The 23,286-nt window shown below is 43.2% G+C and overlaps 1 protein-coding gene across 1 annotated transcript; it reads left to right on the plus strand.

Moving 5' to 3' along the window:
* The first annotated feature begins 13,905 nt into the window (after nucleotides 1-13,905).
* Nucleotides 13,906-22,818, plus strand: LOC146072994 (hyaluronidase-5-like). The gene is made up of 3 exons (XM_083180165.1): nucleotides 13,906-14,838; nucleotides 16,229-16,318; nucleotides 22,453-22,818. The coding sequence occupies exons 1-3, from the start codon at nucleotides 13,906-13,908 to the stop codon at nucleotides 22,816-22,818; spliced, it is 1,389 nt and encodes a 462-aa protein (XP_083036291.1).
* Nucleotides 22,819-23,286: the final 468 nt, after the last annotated feature.

Raw genomic sequence — 23,286 nt, forward strand, 5'->3', positions numbered from 1 at the left:
TATGGGCCTAGTTCAGACCTGTTCACTAGGCTGAGTACACTCGCAGCCTAGTGAACAGATAAGTGCTGCCTGCTGCCCATGGAATGTGCCCCCCCAAGCATCTCCTTGCTAGCATGCGAAGGTATGTGTACGAGAACATGTGAAATTAGCCCATAGCACCGAGCAGGCAACACCACACCTGCGTTTCCAGAGGAACGCCAAGCATTTTTATGTCTGTCCCCGCCCCCTCTGGAGCGAATGGACTTGCGAGTATGAAAAACGTTTGCCAAAGCAGTTTGCTCTAGGGTTTTCACATGGGCATAAATGCACATGTGCAAAACCCGAACATTGTGGAAGGGGCCGAATTTGGCCCACTTCGAGCGGGTGTGAATTGGCCCCACAGATAGCAGCTGCTAAACACCCCACTACACACAAATGACATTTCCTTTCTTCATTCCTCCATCCCTCTCTCCCTTCCTCCCTGGTCACAGATGGCAGTCTCACCCCCTTAAAGGGAACCCCCTGCACCCCTAGCAAGGCAGGACCCACTGGCAGCAGGCTGCTATGAATATACCTTTGGTGCTGTTTTCTTTCAAATTACTGGACCAGTTATGCAATGCCGCTGAGGAAAACTTGGGCATGTCACAAGGGCTGCCCGCTGGGATTTCCTTTGTGGTGTTAGACCTGGGGTGGGTAAACTTTTTTGTGCAAAGGGCCGTTTGTATAGAGAAAAAATCCTTCGGGGGCCATATGTAATAATTTCTCTTACAAATTATCCTGCTACAGCCGTTCCACGCTTTGGCGGCTGCTGCTGAATTGGACTGACAGTATCTGACTGCTGTTAATTAAGAGGAATCTCGCGAGAACTACGACCTCTCACAAGAACTTCCCTGTATTTGACTTCCAGCAAAGCTGCTGGGTGGGCCACTCAAACCACCTACGGGGGCTGCATACGGCCCCAGGGCCTGAGGTTCCCCACCCCTGTGTTAAACGCTGGGCGGTGTGGGGGGCAGAGCCAAAGTGCGACAGTGGTTTTGCCACTTTGATCCACTCTTGCACCTTGGCTCTGCACCCCACGCATCCCAGAGTCTCTGGCATCACAAAGGAAATCCCATCCGGCTGCCCCTGTGACACACTCAAGTTTACCTCATTGGCGCCACATCTTAGGAGTGCCATAAGCGCAGTGACAAGCTGGTCAGCCAGTCGGCCCACTGGTCATAACGCACCTGTGGGGAGCAGCGGTCCAAGCCGGATGTTTTGCTTGCTGTATGTTGCCCACCCCTAGTCTAATATCTGAAGATCAAAAACACATGGAAGGGTGCATCATTGGGCATAAATTTGTTTACTTAAATTATCATTTATTTTAGCAGCTTCTTAAACACACAATTTAAACATCACATACCCCAAGCAGCAATTACAACCCCCGCAAATATAAATCACTTCTCCGCATCCAATGAGTGTCTCCCTATTGTGCACCGATCATGTGCTAGGCCTAGCCACTGTGTGCTTTGTCATACTAGACATGGTCAGAGGGCTGGCCTAGGCCGGTCTAATTACCTGTTGTGACGCTATGGTCTGCCAGGTAATTAGAAACTTCTCATTATTTCACTAATGTATACATAAAACATATAAATAGCATAATATACAGGGTGGGGCGTGGGAACTTCCTTTTTTTAAAAATGATATAAAAACTATACATTTCAAAACTCTTTATTATTTTTCGCCTGTCACACAACATGGGTGATTTTACACAGTTTTAAAAAGAATATTTTGTAAAAGTCTCTCTCCATTGTCTATACAGTGATTCATTCAAATTCTGAAGTTTCGGTCCACTCTTTCAAGCATGTCATCTGGTATATTGGCGTATTTGGCTGAGATGTTTTTCTGCAGGTCTTGAACTGCATATTTATGAGCAGAACGCAGCACAGGCAAACAAACTTGTTCAACATTTAGAGGTGTTGTGACGGTCTTTGTAGGTCCTTTCTTTCTTCTGAACACATTCTTGTTTTCCCTGAAGGCATCTACCCACAAGAAAATCAGTTTCCAATCAGGAACATGGCCTCGCAAGGGAATTTCGAAGTGAAGGAGAAAGGCACGTTGTGCTGCGATGACTGAGCAGCCATTATGAAAATATGCCACTATAGCAAAAATGCGCTGCTCCCTTAACCAAATCATTATTGCGACTGAAAGGGGTGGGGAAACCAACCTCCATTTGAGCCCTTCCACTGAGCCAAACCCCACCACTCTGTGACCTTCACTAACTTCACAACACCCCTTAAGCATAAAAATCTTAACAATTGAGGGTTAATAGCTTGCCATTTTTTTACATGATGGGATACACTATGGTTATCTATTTTATTATACTGTATGAGTTAACTGAATAGGGAAACCTTGATCTTAGTTTCGGGTCATAGGGTCGACCACTGAAGGTCAAAATAGTTTGACAGTGTCGGAAGGTCGACAATGGGAACGTCAACATGAGTTTTTCACATTTTTTGGCCTGAATGTTGAATGGACAGTATCTAAGTGTACCGCGCCCCTCGCATGGCTCGCTGTGCTCACCATGCTTCTGGCACGGTGCCTTGCTGCGCTCTGAACATGCTTATAGAAGTCTAAATCAGGCCCGATATAAAAAAAATTACGTTGACAAAGTTAGTTAGGCAAGATTTGCATCCAGGTCTTAACATGACAATTTGTGCTTTGACCAATGAATAATAAGAATGCAGAGCTGCGTGTATGCAGAAAGCCAGTACATAGTGTAGAAGTGTTCTGCATTGAAAACTCAGTTGACTGCATATTGTAGTAGTAGTAGTAGTAGTAGTAGTACGTTTATTTATAAGGCGCCGCAAAGTCTCCGCAGTGCCGTACATAGCAAACAAAAAAAACAAATTACAAGGTAAAGTACAGGGTGTGTTGAAAAATACAGTATAAATAGGGGTATAGCTGGTAGAACTAAAATCAGCATCAGTTTAGAAGTAGGTGTCAAAATTGTCGAGGAGACTGAAGATGAAGTAGAGGAAGGGAAGGACAGGAGCACAGGTGAGGTAATGAGGTAGGGTGAGTACGTGAGGAAGAAGGACCCTACTCATAAGAGTTAACATACTAAAAATAGGTGGGTGGACGAACGAAATACAATAGGATAAGTAGGAACGGAGGCAGGATAGGAGGATCAAAAGAGGTTAGGAGGAGGGATAGGCTAGTCGAAAAAAGTGGGTTTTGAGGGAGCGCTTGAAGGAGGTAAGGGAATCAGATAGCCTGATGGGTGGCGGGAGGTTGTTCCAGTGCAGGGGGGCAGCGCGAGAGAAGTCTTGGACACGGGAGTGGGAGGAGGTGATTAGGTGAGAGGGCGGTCAGCGATGGAGCGAAGAGGATGGGAGGGAGTGTGGATAGAGATCAGTGAAGAGAGGTAGGGAGCTGTGGAGGAGGAGAGAGCCTTGTAGGTGGTGGTGAGGAGTTTAAAGAGAACTTGGAAAGGAATGGGGAGCCAGTGAAGAGATAGACAGAGGGGGGAGGCGGAGGTAGAGTGGCGGGAGAGGAAGATGAGCCTAGCAGCAGCGTTAAGAATAGATTGGAGAGGTGTGAGGCGAGTGAGAGGTAGCCCAGAGAGAAGGATATTGCAGTAGTCAAGGCGGGAGATGACAAGAGAGTGAATGAGAATTTTGGTCGCATCAGTGGAGAGGAATGGTCTGATGCATGAGATGTTGCGTAGGTGAAAGCGGCAAGACTGTGAGAGAGCACGAATGTGGGGGGTGAAAGAGAGGGAGGAGTCAATGATGACACCGAGGCAGTGCGTTTGGTCGGTGGACGTGATCTCGGTTTCACCAATGCTGATGGAGATAGTGGGAGAAGAGGGGATGTTCGGGGGATGGAAGATTAGAAGTTCAGTTTTAGCCATGTTTAGTTTCAGGAAGCGTTGGGTCATCCAGGCTGAGATGGCCGTGAGGCATTCGGAGACCTTGGACAGGAGTGATGGGGATAAGTCGGGGGAGGAGAGATAGATTAGGGTATCATCAGCATAAAGGTGGTAATGAAAACCATAGGAGCTGATTAGGGTGCCCAGAGAGGTGGTGTAGAGGGAGAAGAGGAGAGGGCCAAGGACTGACCCTTGGGGAACACCGACTGGCTGCGGGGTAGTAGAAGAGGAGGAGCTTGGAGTGGAGACGGAGAAGGAGCGATCGGAGAGGTATGAGGTGAACCAGGAGAAGACCGTGCCAGTGATGCCAAAAGAGCGGAGGGTGTTGAGCAGGAGAGGGTGGTCAACAGTGTCAAAGGCAGCCGACAGATCAAGCTGGATGAGGATAGAGAAGAGGCCTTTGGATTTAGCCGATAGTAGATCGTTAGTGACTTTGGTCAGGGCAGTTTCAGTGGAATGTAAAGGGCGGAACCCGGATTGGAGGGGGTCTAGAATGGAGTTAGCAGTAAGGTGGCTTAGGAGACGATTATAGGTCAGACGTTCTAGGAGCTTGGAGGCAAAAGGGAGGAGGGAGATGGGCCTGTAGTTGGATGGAGAGTTGGGGTCCAGATTAGTTTTTTTGAGAATTGGGGAGACAAGAGCGTGTTTGAAGGAGGAAGGGAAGATCCCAGAGGATAGGGAAAGATTAAAGAGGTGAGCCAGGTGAGAGCAGACTGACGGACTGAGACGACGGATAATATTGGAGGGGATAGGATCGAGCGGGCAGGTGGAGGGAGAAGTGGATTGAAGGATAGAGTGGACTTCAGCAGCAGTGGTGGGGTAAAATGAGGACAGGGGTTGGAAGGAGGGGAGTGGAGATGTAGGGGGGAGGAGGGAGAGGGTGAGGTCATGGCAGCAGTGTTGGCAGTCCTGAGAGAGGAGATTTTGGTTGAAAAGTAGGTAGCAAAATCAGCGGCTACGATGGAGGACGGAAGAGCTGGAGGAGGGGGGGAGAGCAAGGAGTTGAAGGTGGCGAAGAGCCTGCGGGGATTGGATGATTGGGAAAGGATGAGGGACTTAAAGTAGGATTCCTTGGCCAGAGCAAGGGCAGAGCTGAAGGAGGAAAGAATGAATTTGAAATGGAGATAATCCGCAAGGGAGCGTGACTTCTTCCAGCAGCGCTCAGCAGTGCGAGAGCACTTTTTAAGGAATCGGTTGATAGGCGAGTGCCAGGGTTGGGGGTTGGAGCATCGAAGGGGGATAGAGATGGGAGGGCAGGCAGAGTCCAATGCCGAAGATAGGGTGTCATTATAGAGGGAGGCGGCGAGGTTCGGGCAGGACATGAGGGTGATTGGGGCGAGAAGAGGACACAGCGTGTTTGAGAAGGCAGCAAGATCAAGTGTGTTGACGTTATGCCGTGAGACCATGCGCTTGGGAGGGGGGGTGGGAGAGGGGGAAGCAGTGAGGGAGAAGGAGATGAGGTGATGGTCAGAAAGAGGAAAAGCCGAGATAGTGTAGTCAGTAAGGGACCAAGAGCGAGAGAAGACGAGATCGAGGGAGTGTCCTTGGATGTGGGTGGGAGAGGTAGTCCACTGAGATAGGCCAAGAGAGGAGCAGAGAGAGAGGAGTTTGGAGGTGCCAGGATCAGTGGGGTTATCCAAGGGGATGTTAAAGTCACCAAGAATGACAGATGGCAGGTCAGAGGAGAGGAAGTGTAGAAGCCAGGCGGCGAAGTTGTCAAGAAATTGGGAGATAGGGCCAGGGGGGGCGGTAGATTGCAGCGACACGGAGGTGGTAGGGGTAGTATAGACGGAGTTGTGAGTTAACAGCAAAAGCTTCCAAATGCAAATGCCAGACTTGGCTACATAATTGATAAAGAAATAACAAGGAATAGCCCACACCTGTCCATAAAACAGCTTTTGCGTCAAATGTCCAGTTCCATTTTAGTGCCTTGAAAAAGAGGGGGCTACATTTTAAACTGTTGTTATTCCTGAACCCTTCTGACAATTTGAATGTGAACACACTAATTGAAGCTGATATTCTTTACTTTAAAGCCACAATCACCATGTAATGAAGTTAAATATGTTTTGGTACACAGTTAAAAAAAAAAATTGTTTTGGTGTCCACATAGAGTATATATAGCTCAAACTGTATATGAGTATTTACTAAGCTAAGCGACTTGCAATTATTGTACATTACATTGCTGTAGCGTAAAAATTACTTCACCATGAGCACATTAAAAAATGATTAACAGCAAACAAATTGTTGCACCTAACTGACTTGTCACTTTTATTTTTCATTTTAGATGCTCTAAAACAACTGGACATCAATTGCAAAATTGGCACTTCTAAAATCTTATTGTGCAAATCGAACATATCTTTTTTTAAATCAGAGACAGTTTTGATAGCAGTGTAAATGGGACTTGTCTGTAGTAAGGTTGAATGATTGTCATCAGGCAGGTAAACAAAGACAGGATCAGTATGCCACTGAGTAGAGAACTAAAGTCACTTATCATCCTCAAGACATAATTAAGACCATTGACTGCTTAGAGTCTGTCTTGTGCAGTCATCTACAGCAACCTTCTTTTAAGTTTTTGTTGAACAATCTGTGAGCATGTCTGGCTGTTGCCATCTGAGACAATAATATCCCCCCCCCCCCCTACAAAAGAAAATATATGCAATGTAGTTCTGGGATTAAAGCTTTGAAAATGTAACAATATAAATGAACCAGGATTTACATGCTTCAAAGTATAGAAATAGATAATAAAACATGTTTTATTAAGTTTTTAATTATAAAGAATACATGTATTATATAGCACTTTTCAGAGACTATGTGTCATTCACATTAGTCCCTGGCCCAGTGGATCTATATATCTTAACACATAGAAATACTTGCACACTACGGTTAATTCAGTTTTTTGTCAAAAGCCAATTAACCTACCAGTATGTGTCCGGAGTTTTGGGAGGAAACTTAAAGAAGCATGTCGAGCGCATGCGGTAGACTTATACGGTGTCTATGTTGACCTATGTCGACATAGAGATAAATAATGTGAAAACTGCATGTCGACCTTTTCACCATGTCAGCGGGTTGACTATGTTGACTTAAGGCATGCCAACCCTTTTCATGTGTCAACCTTTTGAATGTCCACCAATAGTGGTGGACCTTTTGACTGTCAACCTAGGCACTAATGACGACCTACCCAGGAGGTATTATGGGCAACTGAATAAAACCTATGCCAAATTGATGAGACTATACAAGCTCCGCACATATTGTTCCATGGTCAGGAATTCAACTCTGTGCATGTAAACACTAATGCTAACCACCATGCTGCAATACACTTTAAAAACAATTTTACAGTCCAGGGGCGTAGCATGAACATTATACTGTAGGTTACATAGCAGCATTATATAATGATGATGGCAGTGCTGCATATCGTATAGTGTGTACAGGGCATTCAGCCTTTGGATCTTAATTCTGCATGACTGAGAAAATTGCATGTTACGTTGGTAGTAATGACAGGAGAGCAGGTTGGGGGAACACCAATGTAGAGTTGGATGACAGGCCTTAATGCCATTATCCTATTCACTGGGGCATAAATAAAGGCCCTTGGAAACCTGTCATACTGCTCCTGAGGAAGGTGTGAGCTACACACTGAAAAGCTTTGGGACGCAATATAGTTTTGGAACCAATTCTGCTATAGCGAAGATCTAATGTGAAAATCGGACCTGCAAGTACTCGTAAACTGATTTTAAATCCTTGGCAAGAATTTTTTTTGATTGTTTTCCAGACCGCATGTGCTACCATTGCACATGGTTTGATTCAAGGTACGATTGCACACACTGACATTTTATACGCAGAGTGATTGAAATGAAGGGACCGTTTGGGGCATTTTCATGTGAGTGGCAGCAAAACACTGGTGTGGCATGGCTGTTTTGATGTATCTGCCCTCAACTGTGATGTGTACACAGAGAAACATTGTGCTAGCATTGCTACTGCCATGTAGCCATACTGTAGGTTGATGTTCCTTGTTGTTGCGTTGGTCTGTGAATGTGTACGCAGTTGCTGAGAACTTTGCGATGGCTCCTGTGGCCTTTAAGTGGCAGATTTCCTTTTGATGTTTAGCAGTTCCGTAGCCTGAAAATTCACAGCTGCATAGGTATTACCGTACAAACATGATTTATGCCCTAATTATGTTCCTTTCTGGGACAGCCCTAATATCAAAGCTCAATTAACACCTCCAACTCTTTTCACGGAAGCATACTCTCTGATAGTGGAGGGCTCACTGTGCCTTTGAGGGTTATACAAGAGTGTGTGAGATGGATCATATCAATGTTGTCCACTACTCAGGCAAAGACAGAGACCTCCAACTATGAGTACTAACAAGTCCCTTTTTAGAGGCTAGACTCAATTACTTCTGGGTACTTGGTAGATAACTATATGATCTGGGTGTTATAACAACAGCACTACCTGAACTTACTAGCTACACTTATGTTGTAGTCTAGTATTTTAGACTCCCTTGGGTGAGAGTCACCCAGTACAGGACTGTGGGCTACTCGTGTGCACCAGGACATAGCCAAATGACCTCAAAGCCAGACTTTAGGGCAGTGTGACTACATGACACACACCCCTATCTCGTCATGCTGGGAGCAGCCCCCCGGTATCCTCCTGGCAAAGTCTGAAGTTCACAATCGCATCATATACCTCTATCACAGATTCTTAGTGACACCTTCTGGGGAAGCGACACAAAAAGCTTTGCTGTTTTCGTGACACCCAGTGTGGGTTGTGCCACACTTTTTATGCTGTTCCTTCTAAGGTACAGTATGGCCAGCTATAGAGGCCTGAGTCAATCTAATCTAAAACAGTCATACTTCCAGCAATCGGCAATACATGGGAACATCTGCCTGTTTTCAGAGTAATGCCACATACAGTATATGACTCCACCTCCAACCAGCCCCCTGCCTAAAGCTGGATACACATCTAAAGATTTATCTGTCCAATCTGTCTTGTTTGAACAAACATCTGGTAATGTATTGGAGAAAAGGACCACCATTTTCTCCCAAACGCTAGAAAACCAACAATGTTCATTAAGACAAATTAGTTAAATCTATTTGATCTCACAGATATGTCCAAATAATAGTTGTTGAGCATATTCCTGCAGTTGGGAGCAAATTATGAATTATTATATGCTATCGTTGGTACTTTTATATTATCACGGTGCCCGTTTCGTAGTTAGAGTAGCGTCCCTTACAAAATAGGCGTAGTGTAGTGTTCCTGCCCGTTCGCGGCTAGCTGGAGCTTACGTAGTTAGCGTAGTCAGTCAGGCGTCCCTGTTAGTATCAGCTTCATGTTCCCGCCCGTTCACGGCCAGCCAGAGCTTACGTAGTTAGCATAGTCAGTCAGCATAGTCAGTCAGCACTTATTACATTGTGTGGGAACCATTGACCATTTGAACCTGCCTGACACCCCCACTATCCACGTCAGCCCGAAGCGCGGTGAGGGGATGCGTTACGCGTCCTCCCGACATTTTCATAGCCCCACTATCCACATCGGCGTGAAGTTGATTTTATAAAGTGTGGCGAGCCACCGACCCCCGAAGCGTGGAAAGCACACGCGTAATACGTGTGAAGTGATCCGCGTCCCCTCGCGGGGCACGCTGCATTCGCCACGCTTCTGGCTTGGTGGCTCGCTCCGCTTGCCACACTTTATAAAATCAACTCCGCGCCGAAGTGGCTAGTGGGGGTATGAAAAGATCGGGAGGACGCAGAACACGGAGCTCGCCACGATTCGGGCTGGCGTGGATAGTGGGGGTTTCAAATGGAGGCATTTGCCAGTATGTAACATAGAGCACTGGCAAATGCCTCCTTTATTGTGCATGAGACGCACTTGGGGCCGCACCCCCCCCCCCATTTCTGCAGGAGACGCACACGCTACAGAACCACAGGGTTTCCGTACCCTGCCGCAATACTTATTGAGACGCTTAAGCATCTCAGACACTCCTGCGTCGACAGATGGAGAGCCTCTCTGCTGGCGCCCGCATGATCCCCTTTCCGCCAGCGGAGAGGGGATCATGCGGGTGCTGGCGCTGTGTGAGAGGAGCTCACTAGGCTTGCCAGGGACAGAGCTGCAGCTCCCGAGGACAGTACGGTGCCTGACGGGGACACTGTGCTGACTACGCAGGGCTGCCGTTGGGCTATGCTGACAATGTAGCTTAGCCTATGCTGGAAACGTAGCGTAGCCGGGCGCCGTGATAATACACAAGTACCCTTTAATTTATTTCCATTTTTTTTCACACCAGACAGATTGGGCAAAAAATTCTCCCAAGACGGGAGATGGTCGCCGGTGATTGAATATCCCCCTTAATTAGGCCCAGAATCTGTAACTTGCATTTTGTGCTTCTATAGATGATTATTTACGGTGCCTTTCAGTACAGGAATAGAGGGGAAATGTTAACCAATTACTAATCTGTAGTCTCTATCACTGATCAAAGCACCAGACTGTAGAAAATGATAAGATGCACAGTAGTCCCCAGGTTTAAGATAAAATTGTTCTCAAATCTGAATTAGAAAACAGTTTAAACACTTTGGACACCTTATAAATACTGACCAGTGTAGATATTTTCTAGAGGACCACACAGCACGTACTTTGTTATGGGCATTTCTATTGGCATAAGGATTACAGGTAAGCATTTATACAGCATCTGTCTCTGCAACAGGATAATTAGTGTGGTGTGCTGAAATTATAAGCACACATCATTATTGTGGTAATTATATTAATAAGTACCAGACATACTGTATAGTTACGGATTCAGATCCCAGTGTGGCTGTGGCTCATGCCTCAAAGTACAGATGCTTGGTACTTTGCACATGTGCACTAAGAGCCAGATGTACTAAGCTTGAAAAGTGATAAAACGGAGAGTAATAAAGTGCTAGCCAATCAGCTCCTAACTGCCATGTCAAAGATTATGTTAAAAAAATTACGTATAGGAGCTGATTTATTGGTGATTTTTCTCTCTCTTCATTTTATCACTTTTCAAGGCTTAGTACATCCTGCCCTATATGTCTGCCACTTCAGAAGCAGATCAGCTGCAGACTATCCATGATTGACAGTCTTTAGTCGTTTGAGGACGGGGAGGAGGTGGCGATGCCTGCCATTTCCTAAAATAGAGGTGTGTTGTCTCCATTTTGGGGTGTGATATGGATATGAATCTCTGTCAGAACGGGTGTGGTATAATTACCCGACAGTCTGGATTCCGACAGTCATTAGTCAGACGTCGGAATCCCGACTGCACAGCGTGGGGAGCACAATGAAGCCCCTTGCGGGCTCGCTGCGCTCGCCACACTGCAGACGCGGTGGCGAGATGCACTCGCCACCTATTTTATTATCCCTACGACCCCCACGAGGAAGCAGTCGGGATTCCGACGTCGGAGTAATGACTGTCGGAATCCCGACTGTCGGGGAGCCGTCCGGCACCCGTCAGAACATCCCTATGGGTTGCTAGTGATTTGATGCTACATCCTAGGATTGGCTACTTATGCAATCAGGAGGCATGGTACCTCCTGCTGCATTAACATCAGGAGTGGATTAATCATTAAACAATATATGCAATATAACTGTGGCCCTCCAGCTGTTGTGAAACTACACATCCCAGCATGCCTGCCCATATTTTTTGCATTCCCTAAGAGCAAAACTGTGGCAAAGCATGATGGGACTTGTAGTTTCACAACAGCTGGATGGCCAAAGGTTGGACATGCCAGGCTTATAGGGCATGCACAAGGGATGATTGCGTGGCTCTGCATGCAGTATATATCTAGTGATTGCCAGTGTTCCTCTCTCCAGAGAACACTGCCCGTGACAGATCGCTCAGCACACATTGCTGGTGCAGTGGCTGAGCGATCTGTGCTGAACTGCATCGCTATGCACAAATGCTTAGTCTAAAACAAGGGTTCATGCACTGTGTGGGGTCCTGAGGACTGAGTTTGAGAGGCTGTTATCTTAAAAAAACGGGCTCTGAACTCACTAAATTAACTAACAATAATAAACAGTTATTTCTATTTAAACAATGTGGTCACAAACCATAGGGGAACCCAAAACTAGTAATGGTGAGTGCCGATGTGTAGTGTATATTATTTATCATCTATCTATCTATATACAGGTTGAGTATCCCTTATCCAAAATGCTCAGGACCAGAATAATTTTGGAGAATGGATTAGTCCGTATTTTGGAATATTTTTATATTTGAATGAATGTATCTTGTGGTAGCATTTATGCTGTATAAGCACATCAAATGCATGAAATACAGACAAATATATGCAATAAAATCATAAATAAATTTTTGCAGGAAACAAGGTTTTAAAAAATTAAACAAAGTTTGTGTACAATCGCAGACACTGAATATGAATGGCAAGCAATCATGTCCTTGCACATATTTAGTGCCAGTTACATGTTATTTCCCCAGTAGTGCCAGTTACAGATGTAGCCAGTAGGTTTTTAGCAGAAAATAAAAGTACATTTTGGAGACGATGGTTTTTGGAATAATTTGGATAATAGATATTTGGATAAGGGATACTAAATTTGTATATAATAATAGAGGTGAATGATATACATTTATCTTGGAAATACAGTACAACAAAATTAGAATACTAAGGTCGGTTTCCTATTAGATGTGATAATTGTTGTTTGGCTGGAAAAATGGACTATAAACTGATGATAATTATCCATCTACTGAATTGTAACACCCCCCCCCCCCCCCCTTCCCTCAGGCTGGGATGGATACACTATTAACAGGGACACCTGCAACAGGTTGTCCACATCCCATAACACAATTCTCTCTCTCTCCCCCTCTCCCAGGGCTGGATTATAATGGGGGCACAAGGGGTCAGTACCCCTAGGCCCCCCTCTAGCTAGGGGCCCCCTGTGGTTGTCATGTATTTTTTTTTTTTATCTTTTTTTTTTATCTTTTTTTAGCTAAAGGTTTTGTGCATGGGAGTGGGGTAGTGCTGCAGCTTCACCTACAGTATCTGACAATGTGACAATGATTAATGGTGCTGAGCATCGGGAGCCAAGTGTGCAGTGCATTACTGGGAGTTGACTAAGTCCCATGACACTTTGCACCAGAGGGCAGAGGCTTAGACGTTTGTGCTGAGCTCTGATTGGTGGAGCTCATTATATGCTTCTCAGGCCCATGGAGAGCAGCAGCAACAGCAGCCTAGTCATGGGAGGGTTATTAATCAGAGGCAGCACTGGGACTGTGAGGTCTCCTACAGAGTAAGATGCAGAGGGACAAACACAGGCTTTTCATGTGGTATGTATTTATGTGTATGTATGTATATATATATATATATATATATATATATAATATATACACTTAACATCGGCACTCACCTTTCCTAGTTTTGGGGTGCCCTATGGCTTGTGACCACATTGTTTAAACATACATTGTAGGGGCTCTGCACACACTAAATTAACTGATAATAAATAGTGGAGATTTGGTTCATGAATTGATCAATGCATTTAAGCCTGCAGCCCCCTTCACGGGACCCCACTGTTCTGCAGGTCCTAACACTATCGCTGAAAATGGCTACAATACACATAGCTATCACATCAATGTTTGATTCCAGGCATGCTATCTGGTCTGAAGCTCACAGCACACTTTGCTTTTATAGGTTCAGGGACACTGAAGATGGGTGTTAGCCCGTAACGGCGTAGGACTAATAAAGTCGGATTTTTTTCACAATTAACAAGTGTAATTGCTTTCAAGTGTAATATATGGATGAGATCCTTTGGGGTTCCTTATGATGGCACCACAGCATTATTGGAAGGATTAAGGAGTGCCGGACTACAATGGTATGGATGTATATATATATGTGTATATATGTGTGTGTGTTAGACTGTCAGAAATAATAAATTAATATAAAAATGAAGTGTTATTTTCTTTCCCTTTGCGAACAGGTAGAGTATGAGAAATCTTTGGTTTCAACTGTAAGAATCTGAAGACTTAAACATTCTTTTTAAAAAACAAAGTGCCTATATTTTTAATGGAGAAAACGCGGAATCTGAATATCTCTGTATTGATAAAGACACATTTGCTTGCACTCATATCAACTTTGCATGCAATAAAACTCAGAGCCCCGGTCGCAATGCAATCTCCTTTTGTGTCTGTATGGAATGCACCAACAGAACTCTGCATGAGAAAATTCAGAGTTCCTATAGATGTCCGCTTTTTTGAGAATGTGGGAAGCACACTGCCAACTGCGACAGCTCAGAACATTACAATATTCTATACTAACAGACTGGGCTACTATCCCTACATAGACCCAATAACTGGCATGAACTACAACGGAGGCATTCCCCAAATGACCAATATGGACCATCACTTAAAAAAAGCCAAAAAAGATATTCTTCATTATATACCTTCAGCAACGCAAGCCGGACTTGCTGTGATTGACTGGGAGGATTGGAGACCAATATGGATAAGAAATTGGGCTTCTAAAAAAATATATAGGAAACAGTCCATAGACTTTGTTCAACAAAAAGACCTAACTCTTAGCCTGTATAATGCAGAATCTCTGGCGAGGTTAGAGTTTGAGTCATCAGCAAGACGGCTTATGCTAAACACTCTCCGGCTAGGGAAGGAATTAAGGCCAAACTACCTTTGGGGTTTCTACCTTTTCCCCAATTGTCACAACTATGATTATAAACAGAATCATACTTACAATGGAAGTTGCCCAGATATTGAAATGTTAAGAAATGATAAACTCAGGTGGATGTGGAAAGAAAGTACAGCACTGTTTCCAAACATTTATCTGGAAAAGACTCTTATGTCTTCACACCGTGCTGCGCTATTTGTTCGTCATCGCATCCAAGAAGCTAAAAGACTATCAACACTATCAAAGATGGATATCTCCCTGCCAATATATGCATACAGCCGGCCAGTATTTACCGACTATCCGGAAGAATATCTTACAGAGGTCAGTGTGATTGGATTCTAGGCAATCATTATATATACATTGACATACTGGTTTGTGTGTATATTCCTAAACCTATAGTAGGATTAAATTTGTAATCTAAATAATATTTGGTGTTTTGCCTAAATTTGAAAAGTTATGTAAATCCATTTATATTTTACAGTTCAGCATATTTGGCTAGTGTATGTGGGACCACCAAACTTCATGATGTTCCCCCACACCCACAGTAGAGCAGACCAGCATCCTGGATTTCCCCTAGTTTCTGATCACTTTGTTACGCAAACCACATAAACAAACATTAATTAAACACCCAGCTAGCAAAGTATGTAGGATATAGGATGCTGATATGTATGCAACACAATGCACAATCCCACTGAACAGGTATGGGATCTATCATCCATTATTAGAATTGGGATGTTCTTGATGAAGGGATTTTCTATTATTGTACTGTAACTACCGGATTGTTTTCCCCCTGTGATAACCCATGGGATTATCATCTTGACCAGGATTATCATCCAAACCAATGATGAATGAATCGAAAATGGATTTCTGTATTTTGACTTTATAACATTTTTATTAGTTTTTATGTTTTAACAAATAAAAAAAAATATATGGAAAACTATTTTAAAATTATTGTTTTACCACAAATATCATTTCCAATACATCGGTGGTGGCAATTAATAAGCACCCTCTATCTTCAAACTATGTGTCAACTTTTACCCTCTGCTAACAGGGATGTCCTTTAGAGCTGCTGCTATTGTATTTAGCACAAACTTGAGTCATATTCTATATATATATATATATATATATATATATATATATATATATATATACTTTTGGTTTGCAGGATGGCACTCTAAATAGAAAAAGAAAAAGTCCCGGTGCCAGGAACAAGGAACATAAAGTTTTAGAACATGAAAAGCACTTACCCCCCCTTGGTTGTAGAAGGATAGGAACCAGCACACGGGTGGATGGTGAAGAAAAGTTGATTTATTGTTTTACGGTTTAACGGTTTTCGTTTATTTCGGTTGAAACAGCTGTCAGGTGTACAGCTGTCATTGTGTGCAATCATGTTTGTACAATAAATCAACTTTTCTTCACCATCCACCCATGTGCCGGCTCCTATCCTTCTACAACCAAGGGGGGGTAAGTGCTTTTCATATATATATATATATATATATATATATATATATATATATATATATAAAAGAAAGAGAGAGTGATAAATCACAGATACTGTAGATAGTATAAGGAAACCAAGAGGTTTACATACAGCGTTAAGCATAATATTTTTAAGTATGATGATTTTTACATATACATTTTATTACAAATTACCTTTTCATTATGTTTTGTATAGTATGTTTACTAATATATAACATATTTTTACTTCCAGCTTGATCTTGTAAACACGATTGGTGAGAGTGCAGCCTTGGGAGCCAATGGATTCGTAGTGTGGGGCGATGTAAACATGACACGGAGCAAGGCATGTAATCATATTTAGTGTTTAATTATGTTATAATATAATAATTTATGATTTTAGATCTAATATATTGTGAGGATATATGGTAATTAACTAGGTATTGGTGCAATCTAGGTGCTTAAAGTAATGGTTTACTTGCAGCATAATTTAAACAAAACAACAAATCGGCCTAGCCCCCATTCAGAGCTCTAACTCACATCTTTGTACTTGACTTTTCTTGGGCATTTACTGTGCAAATGAAAAGTCTATCTCATAGTAAAGATGGCCATTAATAGTTTAAAATAATCAATGGTCTAAATCCAATGGTGACTGCTTTACCATCAACGGGAGAGAACCAGATGGTTTTCCAACATTGATGATACAGAAATACTTTCATACCATCCAGGAATGGCCGGGAGGCTCCCGCAAATCGGGTCCTCCTCCCGCCCTCCCAGGGAAGGTGGGCAAGTCTCTTGTATTACCCCTGTAGCCCTCACTGCCCCCTTCCCTGCTGCATAAATTGCAGAATTTTACAGGTCCACGGTTAGGGGGCGGGGCTACTCCTGTCCGGTCTTCTCCTGGAGAGGAGTAAAAAAGTATGCAGGTATGGATATAGAGCTACTGAATATTCGTAATACTATTTTACTCCTGGGTGTTGAGCCACGGAGCATAGCACTACCCTCTCACACCTATGACACAGACCTCCTGGCCCTCAATGGCCTTCTAACACAATGAGCTCTGACTGGCTTTCCCAACCACACTTGAGCTGGTCACACAAGCCACAGTCTGCCCTGACTGCAATAATCTCCCAGACTCACTCTTCTCTGCAGCCATTAGGTGTGCATGTCTGCCTTTTTTTCCTCCTTCTCCACCCAGAATGCATGTCTCACTGATGCCATTTACCTTAATACTGCCCCAATATATATATATATATATATATATATATATAGTGCAACAAGTCCGGCACTCAGATAGATGTGCAGCTGCACCCGGTGGCCCTGCCAGCAAGTAATATATGATCCAGGGAGTCCATGAATGGACCAGGCCGGCACTCTGGGAGTCTGATCATACGAAAATAAAGATACTACACCATTTTATCGTGTGGTCAACATTTCTGAGGTTTTAATTACCTCTTTCTTCAGGACATACCGTGAAAAACAGTATATATAGCTTACTAAATCTTGTTCCCAACCCACGTGTAGGCACACTGCTCCCGACGGTGTGCGCAGCAACGTCATCCCAGAGCACTCAGGATCGGCGTCACAGCTGACTCCCCCGGTGGGCGTGAATTAAAGGTTACTATGGAAACAATACAATCAACAACAATATGTCATATATACCTTATAGAATCAGCAATGAAAAAACATGCATAGAAAAGGCAAATTGGTACAGGAATTATTATAAAGTGCATAGCGCAACTAAAACAGCTAGAGGAAGCATTGAAAGCTGAGGAGTTCATTCATACCACCCGAATAGACAGTCTGCAATCTGTCAATCCATTGGGCCTCCTGTTGTAGGAGAATTTTATTGCAATCTAATGACTCCCTGTATTACATAGTATCTGAGTTCCTGGATAATTATCTTCAGCCAGTGATTTAACAGCAATCTACGTATTTAAAGGACACTGGCTCATTGCTAGAAAAATTACAGCGGATCTCTCCATTGAAAGGCCTACATTGGCAAGTAACTATCGATGTTATAAGAATTTATACAACGATTCCACACGCTAGAGGACTATCTGCTACACATCAGTTGATCTCAAATAGTCCTGTGTACAAAGGTCCAGACATCCAGCTATTAATGTCCTTACTTGAAATCACCCTCACCCAAAACTATTTTCTCTTCAATGGAGAAATCTATAACCAAAAACGAGTGTGTACAATGGGTTCTTGCGTAGCACCAAGCTACGCAAATGCATATATGTTTGGTGTGGAGCAATCTGTGTTTTTTTTGTCATCAGAATATAGTCCAGCATCTAACGATGTTTTGTAGATCGATGATATTTGTATTGTTTGTTCAGGGGATCAGTCCTCCTTGACCAATATGTTGTCCAACATCAATGAGAGTGACATGGACACCAAATTCACTTATGAGTTTAGTGATAGTCATGTACATTATCTGGATGTCCTGATCTCTATCGATCATAACATTATCACAACCTCCTTGTACCACAAACAAGTGGAAAGGAATACGCTGTTACAAGGCGGCAGCTATCACCCCCCGGCATTGAAAAAGGGCCTTCCCCTTTCCCAGTTCCTAAGGATCTGGCGAATTTGTACTGATCCTATTGTAGCGGACACAGAAATGAAGCGCCTTATGGGCAGATTTTTGTAGCATGGCTACAGTAAATCTAGCCTTCTTGAAGCAAAAGAGAAAGCATGTAAGTGTCCCCGGATAGGAGGCTCCAAACAACAAAATGAAGACAGGCTAAAAAATAAAATCATTTTTCCTGTAAACTTTGCCACGCAATCTGGGCATTTAATACAAATGGCCAAATCGTTGTGGCCTGTAATTAGCACTGATTCCTCTTTGAAAATTTTCAAGGATAAAACCATAATGCCAGGGTATCGTAGAGGCAAAAACCTCAAACAATGGCTAGTGCACAATGACATCTCTGGGTTCAAAGGTAAAGCACAGTCCCACTTTTTATCACAAAAACCGGGCAATTACCGGTGCCTTGGGTGCTCTACCTGTAATGCCTTGGAGATAGGTAATACCTTTATGCATCCAAGCACAGGAAACAAATATGACATTCGTTATCCCCTAACATGTACAATCTCTCATGTCATTTACTACATAAAGTGCCCTTGTGGCAAGCTTTATGTGGGTAAAACTATTTAAGGAACGATTTACATTGCACAGATCAAACATCAGACAGGCGCTAGAGGGCACCCACAATGATCAGCCAGTAGCCCGGCACTGTAGGGAGTTTAATCACCCTATCCCCTCACTCCGATGCAAAATGATAAATTGGGCCCCCCCCCTCAATCCGTGGAGGAGATCGCAATAAAATTCTCCTACAACGGGAGGCCCAATGGATTGACAGATTGCAGACTGTCTATCCGGGTGGTATGAATGAACTCCTCAGCTTTCGGTGCTTCCTCTAGCTGTTTTAGTTGCGCTATGCACTTTATAATAATTCTTGTACCAATTTGCATTTTCTATGCATGTTTTTTCATTGCTGATTCTATAAGGTATATATGACATATTGTTGTTGATTGTATTGTTTCCATAGTAACCTTTAATTCACGCCCACCTGGGGAGTCGGCTGTGACGCCGATCCTGAGTGCTTTGGGATGGCGTCGCTGCGATCCCCGCCGGGAGCGGCGTGTCTACACGTGGGTTGGGAACAAGCTTGGGTAAGCTATATATACTGTTTTTCCTGTCATTTTCACTGTATGTCCAGACTAAAGAGGTAATTAAAACCTCAGAAACGTTGCCCACATGATAAAATGGTGTAGTATCTTTATTTTCATATGATCAGACTCCCAGAGTGCTGGCCTGGTCCGTTCATGGACTCCCTGGATCATATATATATATATATATATATATAGCTTGTAAATGCTCGGCACTCCCGGTACTTGGGTGTATAGTAGTAAACTGCCGGGTGCCCTCTCCAATATTGGTTTGGATATACGTGGCTGTACGGGTGGCACTCTCGGTCCTTACACGGCGTGGGCTGTGAATAATAAAGCAAACTGCCAGGCGGTGATACAACGTTTCAATTTAATATCGTCTTCAGGTACAACCTGACCAGTTGATGATCACACATATATATATATACATCTCCGCTGTTTAGCCGATTACACTGGGTTGTGCGCATAGCTTGTTTTGTTTGTTGCTATGACGCCGACGATTACTTGCGGTTAGCTGACTTCCGCTCAGGCGGCCGGCGTGCGAGGGTTGCTATGTGATGTGATGGAGTGTCCGCACATCTTCCGGCATCCTCAGTTGCTATGGCGACCGTTTGCCGCTGCTGGTGTGTCAGCTGGTCTGCCTCTTTTTGCCGCACTTACACAGGTGAGCTAAACTTGAGCTGATGATTCGTAGGGTTATATGAGGATGCATGTGAGCCTTCAGTCATTTGCCCATGACTAAGGTGCAGTGAGCACCGAAACAGCCTGTCGGGTGTCATGACTGGTTGGGGGAGGACTTACGTGGTGAAGATGCCTTATCACTCTCATGCTAAGTAGACGTGTCCTCCTTTACTTTTAAAGTCTTTTTTGCTACATTATCCGATATGCACTTTATATGCCTAATAAAATGATCTTTTTTCTGATGTTGCTGGCTCTCTAAAGCATTTTTGTATCTCTACCATTTTTGTGAGCTTCAGCACTCCTGTCATTGACCTGTGTGTGCAGCCTAGACTCATGGTCTGTCTCTCTCTCTCTCTCTATATATATATATATATATATATATATATATATATATATATATATATATATATATATATATATTATCTGTATATAACACACTTTCTCTTGGTGTTTGTTTACCTTCTTGCATCACATTAGGCAGCGGTGTCTGCCATTGATGATGTCACCACCTTTTCCTTTGAATGAGCACGAGGTGATCCCAGCACCTATAAATATATGTGATCATCAACTGGTCAGGTTGTACCTGAAGACGCTATTAAATCGAAACGTTGTTTCACCGCCTGGCAGTTGGCTTTATTATTCACAGTCCACCTCCGAGAGTGCCGTCCGTACAGCTACATATATATATATATATATATATATATATATATATATATATATATATATATAAAGATCCACAAAGCCTGCACTCACACCTTCAACCTGTGTAATTTGGTGGGGTGCCTTATTTAGATCACAGGTAAAAACCTGTTTCCAAAAAAATACAAACACTATCCTAATGTCAAAATATAGGTACCTTTATACTGTTCTATTGCAATGCTTGCTTGATTCAGATGAAGATAAGTGCTGGTGTCCCATGCTTTGCGACACCAGCACTTGGCTCCCATCCCCTGGAGATTGCTCCGTTGACTTAAGCTGCTTAGACTGAATTCTTGATTGGCTGATCTCACTCCTTGACAACGGTCACTGCTGTGACCGAAACATTGGAGATTGAACCTGCAACAGGATTTTCTTTCATTTATTCATTTTTTTTTAAATGTTTTTCTTGTGGAGAGTGCTTTTTCCTAATTTTTGACATTAGGATAGTGTTTATATATAGTACCATGGGGTACTTGATATCACTTATTATCAAGAAATATCATTTCCAAAGACAAGAATAACTGCAAAAAGTTTGTTTGGTACTTGTGAGTTATCTGGGCGTCCGATTTTTTGATTGTATGCCTTAAGTTAAGGCATACAATCAGATGCAATGCGATGCGATATCGCATCGCATCGCATCGCATGCGACCATCGGATGCGATGACCCGATTTTTCCATAGGAATCAATGTTAAAATGATTCCTATGGAAAAAGGGGTCCTTTTCATACCCCTACTATCCAAGTGGGCATGGAGTTGGATATAAACCTGTGGCGAGCGTAGCGAGCCACCGAGCCCGAAGCGTGGCGAGCGAAGCGAGCCCCGCGAGGGGACGGTATTCCGTGTCCCCTCGCGGGGCTCGCTACGCTCGCCACGCTTCGGGCTCGGTGGCTCGCTACGCTCGCCACAGGTTTATATCCAACTCCATGCCCACTTGGATAGTAGGGGTATGAAAAGGACCCCTTTTTCCCATTGAATTCCATGTTAAAATGGACTCAGTCCATTTTAACATTGATTCCTATGGAAAAATCGGGTCATCGCATCGCATCGCATCCGATGGTCGCATGCGATGCGATGCGATGTCCCGATCCGACCCGATTTAAAAATCAGACGCCCGGATAACTCACAAGTACCGTTTGTTTTATTATCTTTTATGTATCAATAAATGTTTTATGCATAATGAGAAACTTTTTATTGTGTATAAATTGGTAAAAGGAAAGACAGGAATAACCCTAATTTAAAGTTGAACATATAACACTATTGTGGGGTTAGTTTGATGGTGGTGGTCTTGCTAGTAGAAGACCCAGTGTTATAGGCGACCAAAATTTCATATATAGCGCAATTCCATTGTTTGATATATATATATATATATATATTATACCGATGATTAGTTTGGTGATGTGATTTTTTTGTGTTTTGTTTTAGAACTCTTGCACAAGTTTGAATACCTTCATCGTCAATATTCTCAATCCATATGTGATCAATGTCTCATTATCAGCCAAACTGTGCAGTGCATTACTGTGTCGGAATAATGGAGTATGCATTCGCAAAGCATGGGACACCAGCACTTATCTTCATTTGAATCAAGCAAGCATTGCAATAGAACAGTATAAAGGTACCTATATCGTCAAAGGAAATCCAAGTCTAGAAGACCTTAAATATTACTCAGAAAATTTCAAATGCCACTGCTATGCTGGGCACAAGTGCAAAGAACTTCCAGATGTATATACAATTGCATCAATGCGTATTTGTATAACTCAGAATATCTGCATACATATTGAAAAATCTTAGTTTTACACTTCCTGATTTGTGATATGCACAGCACTTTTGCCTGAAACGTATTGTCACTACTGTATGTGCATTTCTCAGTAATTCACATCCGTATAATGCACTGTACTACTGTTTACATTTCATATCAACACCAAATGTTTTTTTTCCTGTGTATTGTATTTGCCATGTTTATATATATATATAGACAGGGAGGTGAGTCCGGCACTCCACCAATATGTATAACTCCGCAACTTGCTCCGGTGCCTTCCCAGGTGTGTGGACCAAATACAGGATCTTGGCAAAAAAGGCGTCACTCGGAGTCTTGATAGAAATTCAAAAGTGCTTTATTGCGTTGTAACCGACACCAGTGTTTCGAGCTCAAGGCTCGTCCTCAGGGTTCAACTCACAATGAACAAATGACAGTGTAATATATCCCACAGAGATTCCCGCGCTTACAAAATGACATTATACTTACCTGGATCAGGTGTG

This window comes from Crinia signifera, chromosome 4 (genome assembly GCF_055691185.1).
Source record: "Crinia signifera chromosome 4, ASM5569118v1, whole genome shotgun sequence".
Classification (NCBI taxonomy): domain Eukaryota; kingdom Metazoa; phylum Chordata; class Amphibia; order Anura; family Myobatrachidae; genus Crinia; species Crinia signifera.

Coding starts and splice junctions, on each gene's coding strand:
- LOC146072994 (XM_083180165.1), top strand. CDS start 13,906: ATGGAGAAAACGCGGAATCTGAATATCTCTGTATTGATAAAGACACAT. Junction 14,839..16,228: donor CGGAAGAATATCTTACAGAG/GTCAGTGTGATT, acceptor TTTTACTTCCAG/CTTGATCTTGTAAACACGAT. Junction 16,319..22,452: donor TAAACATGACACGGAGCAAG/GCATGTAATCAT, acceptor GTTTTGTTTTAG/AACTCTTGCACAAGTTTGAA.